Below are 7103 nucleotides of genomic sequence, written 5' to 3'. Positions count from 1 at the left end.
TCTGCTCATTTGTTTTCTTTCTTAAATTCCACATGAGTGAAATCACATGGCATTTGTCTTTCTCTGAGTAACTTATTTCACTCAATATAATACTCTCTAGTTCCATCCTTGTCCTTGCAAATGGCAAGATTACATTATTTTTATGGCTAATAGTCCATTTTATACATATACACGCCACTTCTTTATTTATTCATCAGTTGGCAGACACTTATTTCCATAGTTCGGCTATTGTAGACAGCGCTCCCATAAACGTCAAGGTGCATGTATCCCTCTGAATTTGTGTTTTTGTATTCTTTGGGTAAATACCTAGTAGTGCAATTGCTGGATTGGAGGGTAGCTCTATTTCCAACTTTGAAGAACCTCCCTTCTGTTTTCCACAGTGGCTACACCAGCTGCATTCCTAACAACAGCATAAGAGGGTTTGCCTTTCTCCACAGCCTTATCAACACCTACTGTTTCATGTGTGGTTGATTTTAACCATTCTGACAGGTGTGAGATGATATCTCATTGTAGTTTTGCTTTGCATTTCCCTGATGATGAGCAAAGTTGGGCATCTTTTTATGTGTCTGCCACCTGGATGTCTTCTTTGGAAAAAGGTCTGTTCATGTCTTTTGCCCATTTACTATCTTACTGAAACCTGCTGTCAAATATTATAATTATACAAAGGTAATAATTTTCTTCACAATGAAAGTATTTACAGACATTTAAGCAAATTATTACAGTTAAGATGCTAATCTCAATATTCCTTTACACCTATTAGTTCTAAAATGCACAAATGGAGTTACTGAGTATTTCACATCCTACATTAAAAATCTGTGAATATATAGTATTAAATATTAAATATACATGTATACATTATACATACATACCCAAGATCCACTAGTAATATGGATTTAATATTCAAAAGTAATTTTCATGTTGATTTTCCCAAAGTAACTGATACAGCATACTAGTTCTGGTTCTATAGTAGCCAATAGTTGTTAACATAAAAGTAAGTGTCTCTGATCAGAAAAATTAAGGAACTGCTAAGTTAAACATAGTTTAATAGGTTCCTTGACTCAAAACATATTGTAACCTTCATATGCCATTATGTAAATTCCCGTTTTTAAGAAATAGCACAGATGGACTATGGAATGTCTCAAACTATTGCAAGAAGCATTATTTGTTGTTTCACTTTTGTCCTTATCATCTAGGATAATATGATACATAATGGACAACTAATAAATAATTGCTGAAGGAAGGAAAGGAGGAAGAGGACAGAAAAAGAAAAGCAGGGAGAGAAGTTCCATACACAATCCAATTCCTATTGGCTGTGACTCAGCCCTAGTGTTTACTTAACAAAATTCCTGGACACGCTGACTCAGAGGAGTATCAACCATATAAAACCAGACAATGATATGTAAGTAAATCTAACTAATTTTTTTACCTCACAACTTCAATGATACTTAAGAAAGCTGCTAAGAACCTACTGCGTACAGAACACTTTGTTAAACAAAGTGAAGAGAAATAACTTAAGTAAATAATCATATTCCTCAGGACACTTACAGACAAGGTTCCCAATCTCTTCTATCTTACAACCTAATGAAGGAAACAAAAAATAAACAAACACATATACAAATAACTATGTGACTTAAACTACGACCTAAGATAATGAGAAGAGGGGTGCCTAGGTTGCTCAGTCATTAAGCATCTGCCTTCCGCTCAGGGCATGATCCTAGCGTTCTGGGATCAAGCCCCACATCAGGCTTCCTGCTCAGTGGGAAGCCTGCTTCTCCCTCTCTCACTCCCCCTGCTTGTGTTCCCTCTCTCACTGTGTCTCTCTGTCAAATAAATAAATAAAATCTTAAAAAAAAAAAAAAGGATAATGCGAAGAAAATAGCTTCTTACAGCAATATGGGGGTTAACAGAATACTTTTAAAAGACTGGACTTGAAACCAAATAGAAAGGACCACAAATACTGATGTGTTTCATAAGGACCAAGAAAATCCCTACCAGCAGCAGGTTCTGGGTAAGGACCGCTGGGTCTGTGGTTGTCTTTGTCTTTTTTTGTCTGTTGTGTTGTGTTGTTGTGCCTAAAGGAATGGGGCAAGCAGAGAGTAAGGGGACTCTGACTTTCATCTCTCTGTTCCTCATAATAGATGTGGGGCTTCTCCCTCACTCATTTCATGTGTTAAGGGTTATAACTGGAGTCAACTGGGGTTAGTCTAACTCGGAACAGAGACTTTAAGGAATATTCCCAAGCAGCTGCCAAAACTCCCTTTGTTTCGGGGAATTACTTGCCTTCTCTGGCCTGGCGTGGACTGCCTAGACCCCCACCCCCACTCCATGCATAGCGTCTGAAGTGGAATGGGCCCAGGTGGAACATGAAATCTGTTAGCAAAGAGATGACTGAACTGATGGCTAATTTTCTGTCTCAGGGTTTTAATGGGTAATTGTTCAAGTGGCTTTCAGAGTCTTTGGTAACCTGAAGCTTTGAAGTTTTGCTTGGATGACAAATGGGATGAAGTGCTAGGGCGCTGATTGCTGGAACTGGGTTTGTGCTTTTGAAATCTGTTGGTAAACATGTTTTGTGCTTAACTGCTGTTGCAACAGTTCACAATTGGTTAATATTTAGTCTTCAGTAGAGATTGATATGTTTCTACAAAAATGTAAACAGTTTTCTCTTTGCCCACCCAGAATTGTAAATGCGATCTCTTTGACTCATAAGGCTTTTCCCTGATATGCTAAGTTACTCAGGAAGTACTGCTGAGTCAATGATAAACCTTGGGTTACATTTGGGTAAATGCTGTAACTACTCCAGAGGTTCTATACATTTCCTAAAGTTTTAATGTTTTAATAAGGATCATCATTTGATATTTAATCATATCTATTCTGAGTTTTTGTCACTTGTAATTGTTTTAATTCTCTTGTAAGATGAATTCTGCCTTAAAGGAAATTCATATGGAAGACTTTCAGAATAAATACAGGTCTCAATATGTTGAAATCCTGGAACTGAAATGGGTAAGAATTTCCAGAAGTGAAAGCTGCACTCGGACTAAACCAGAATGAGTACGGTGACTCAAGATAAGAAGGAGTCTCCAGGAGCTTTCCTAGAAAGGCTTCTTGAAGCCTATAAAATGTACAGCCCGACCGACCCTGAGGCACCCGAAAATCAGGGGCAGTGAATCTTGCTTTTACCAGTCAGCCCCAGATGTAGGGAGGAAACTTCAGAAAATTGAAGGATTTGAAGGGAAGAATCTGAGTTAGTGGGAATAGTAGAAAAGGTGTTTAACAACAGGGATGCAGAGGAGGATGAAAAAGCAGACAAAAAGCTGGTTAAGGTTTTGGCATTACATGAGGCAGGCAGGGGATGATAAATGGAAGGAAAAGCCTAACCACAGAGAAGGCAGGCGGGAAGACTTAGATTCAGATCAGTGCACTTACTGTAAGGAAAAAGGACACTGGGTCAGGGAATGCCCCAAAAGCAAGATGGCAATGCTGGCCACCAGAGTAAAAACTGAAGTGGAGGGGAAATCAGTTTTGGTGGACACGGGAACCCAATTTTCATCATTACTTAAACCTATGGGAAATCTCTTGGAGAGGAAGTCTGGGTACAAGGAGCAAATGGCACAGAGAGACATAAATGCACAACAGAAAGGACTTTAAATTTGGCCTCGGGAATTGTTAAACATCGATTTTTGGTCCTCTCTAATGCCCCATATAACTTGATAGGAAATATCTCCTCCACAAGTTACGAGCTGACATTCAGTTCTCTGAAGGAGACCTGACTGCAAGCTTGAGACAACCCACTGTGCAGGTGCTTAAGGTAGCAGTAGATGAATACCTCCTTTGCAAGCCAGTCTCAAAACCAGAGGAGACAAAGCAGGGGAGCCTTCTCTAAATCCTACAGGTCGAGTTTCCCAAGGTCTGGGCAGAAGGGAAGCCCCTGGCTTGGCTAGGGGACAACCTCCAGTGGTGATACAATTAAAGGCAACAGCTACAGCTCTTCACGTTCGATAGTACCCCCTTTCCTGGGAAGCAAAGGAAGGGATCAGAAAACACATTAACCACCTCCAAGGAGATGGGATCCTAGTTCCTTGCAAATCTCCATGGAGCACACCTTTGCTGCCTGTCAAAAAGGCCAAGACTGGGGAGTACCAACCCATTCAGGACTTGCGGGAAGTTAATAAATGGGTTGAAGATATCCACCCGATGTTGCTTAATCCCTATACCCTACTCTCCCTCTTGGGCCCCAAAAGAACTGTGTATACCGTCTTAGATCTCAAGGATGCATTTTTCTGCATATCTTTAGCAAGGGAATCTCAGCTCCTTTATGCTTTTGAGTGGTCCAACCCACAGGAAGGGTTCTAAGGCCAGCTCACCTGGACCAGACCTCCCCAAGGATTCAAGAATTCACCCACCATTTTTGACGAGGCCCTACATGAGGATTTGTGTAAGTACAGAATCTCCAACCCAGGAGTCACTCTGTTACAGTATGTTGATGACTTGTTAATAGCCACTGAGAACTATGAGTCATGTTTGTGGGGGGGACGAGACCTCTCTTACAGACTCTGCAGGAAAAAGCGTATCAGGTGTCAGTGAAGAAAGCACAGCTCTGTCAGAGCCATGCCACTTATCTAGGCTTTGATCTCCATGAGGGAGTGCGTTCATTGTCTGAGTCCAGGAAACAGGTGATCACCCGATACCCCCGCTCCACCACGTCCCGACAAGTGAGGGAGTTTCTTGGGATGGTGGGCTACTGTAGGCTGTGGATACCACGGTTTGTGAAGATTGCCCGATCTCTCTACGAACTGGCAAAAGGGGGGCTCACTATGGTAGAGTGGACAGCTGAGGCAGAAGGAGCATCTCGGGAATTACAGTCTTACTGAGTGCCCCAGCATTGGCCATCCCAGATGTTACCAAGCCCTTCCACTTGTATGTGGATGAAAAAGCAGGGGTGGCCAAAGCAGTTTTGACTCAGACTCTGGGGCCTTGGTAAAGGCCAGTAGCCTATCTTAGCAAAAACCTAGATCCAGTAGCAGCTGGGTTCCCCTCTTGCCTCTGCATAATTGCTGCCATGGCCCTCCTGGTCAAGGATGCAAGTAAATTGAATTCGGGCCAAAATCTCATCCTGACCACCACCCACACTATCAAGGACCTTCTCCGGACTCCACCAGACCAATGGATGACAAATGCCTGAGTGACGGGGTATCAGGCCCTCCCTCCTCCTCAACGAACCAAGAGTGACCTTCCGGCCCCCGGCGGTGCTTAATCCAGCCACGCTGCTGCCGGAGGAGCTGGCTGACCACCCACACAACTGCAGGGAGGTCCTAATCCAAGTCGCAGGAATAAGACCGGATCTCAGAGACATTCCCCTCCCAGATGCCGAGATGACTCTGTTCAGAAATGGGAGCAGCTACATGGGTCAATTGAAAGAGGTATGCAGGGGCTGCAGTGGTTTCTCCTGAGCAGGAACTCTGGACAGCAGCCCTGCCACATGGAACTTCGGCACAAAAAGTGGAACTGATTGCACTCACTAAGGCACTGCAGATGGCAAAAGGTAAAACCGCCAACATCTATCTATAGGGACAGCAGGTATGCCTTTGCTATTCTCCATATACATGGGGCTATTTATAAAGGAAGGGGCCTATTAACAGCAGAAGGAAAAGGAATTAAAAACAGAGGAGAAATATTGGCTCTCCTCCAGGCTATCTGGGACCCAAAAGAGGTGGCCGTTATGCATTGCCTGGGACACCAAAAGGGGACTAATCTGACTTCAAAAGGAAACCACTTAGCAGATCAAGCAAGCAGCCCGAGAAACAGTACAAGAACTGGTTATACTCCCGGCTCCAGCCCTACCAGAAAAACCAAACTATTCAGAAGAAGATTTAAAGTATTTACAAAAATGGGTTAAATTGGACTATGAAGGGGACTGGACTAAGACTAAAGCAGGAAAAATAATTCTTCCTCGAAGATAAGAAGTTAGTTGACCAGATACATCAGGATACTCATTTGGGGATACATAAACTCAAGGAGCTTATAGGCAAGCAGTTCCAGGTTTCTAAATTAGGGCATATGGTTCAGGATATAGACAGATGTGCTCAATGCAGGCAGTTAATGTGGGAAGAACTAAAATGGGAAGAGGGAAAAGAGAAAGAGGTAAGGAACCAGGAATTTATTGGGAAATAGATTTTACAGAAATAAAACCCAGAAAATATGGGCACAAGTATATGTTAGTTTTTGTAGATACCTTTTCAGGCTGAGTGGAGGCTTTTTCCGTCAAACATGAGATGGCAGGAGTAGTAGCCAAAAAGCTACTAGAAAAAATAATTCCTAGGTTTGGGCTGCCTCTCGGGATCGGGTCAGACAATGGCCCTGCATTTGTGAGTTCAGTCTCACAGGCATGGGCAAGGCCTACTTTAGACCAAAACAAGAAGAAGATTGATGACCTTAAAAAGGAAAATAGGGATCTTGAAAAAAACATAGCTAGTTGGGAGGAGAAGATCAGGGAAGCAAAGAAGCAAGCAGAAATGAAGAGAGAACATAAGCTTTTCCTTGCTGAAGTACATAAATTGAAAGAGAACATCTAAAAAGTGGAAGAGATTAATGAAAATTTGAAGGACACCCTTCATTGTAAACAGGCTCTCTTACAAGCTGATAGAGAAAAGAATATCAAGAATGTGGACGTGGCCCAAGATGAATTGGGGGAGCCTTGACAAGGCCATGGGGACTAACTGGAAACTACACTGTGCATACTGGCCCCAGAGTTCCAGGCAAGAGAATGGAACCAGAGAGAATGAACCAAATTCCTTTATAAAGAGACCCTGACAAAACTAATTCTGGAGACTGGTGGTGGATGGATGGCTCTCCTTCCTTTCGCTCTCCTCAGGGGACTACGTACACCCTATTTAAACAAGGTGACCCCATTTGAAATCATGTTCCGGAGACCCCCCCCAACACTCTGTCCTTGGCTACAAGAGGTTGCCCTAGCAGAAATAACGAATCAGTCTGTACTCCAGTCACTGTAGGCATTACAGTCTGTCTTAAAAAAAGTCCATGCAGGGATCCGGACTGCCCACACTGGGACATAGACGGAGGTGGAACCACATCCTTACCAACCTGGG

General features: G+C 42.8%; 1 protein-coding gene across 1 annotated transcript; it reads left to right on the top strand.

The window, feature by feature from the left end:
- Positions 1 to 4514: 4514 nt before the first annotated feature.
- Positions 4515 to 4868, top strand: LOC309863917 (uncharacterized protein; the record flags this gene model as incomplete). Its single annotated transcript, XM_082729158.1, has 1 exon — positions 4515 to 4868. The coding sequence occupies one exon, from the start codon at positions 4515 to 4517 to the stop codon at positions 4866 to 4868; it is 354 nt and encodes a 117-aa protein (XP_082585284.1).
- Positions 4869 to 7103: the final 2235 nt, after the last annotated feature.

This window comes from Mustela nivalis, assembly GCF_964662115.1.
Source record: "Mustela nivalis genome assembly, chromosome: 4".
In the NCBI taxonomy this organism is placed as follows: Eukaryota; Metazoa; Chordata; class Mammalia; order Carnivora; family Mustelidae; genus Mustela; species Mustela nivalis.
This window is presented reverse-complemented; position numbering and strand designations above follow the sequence as displayed.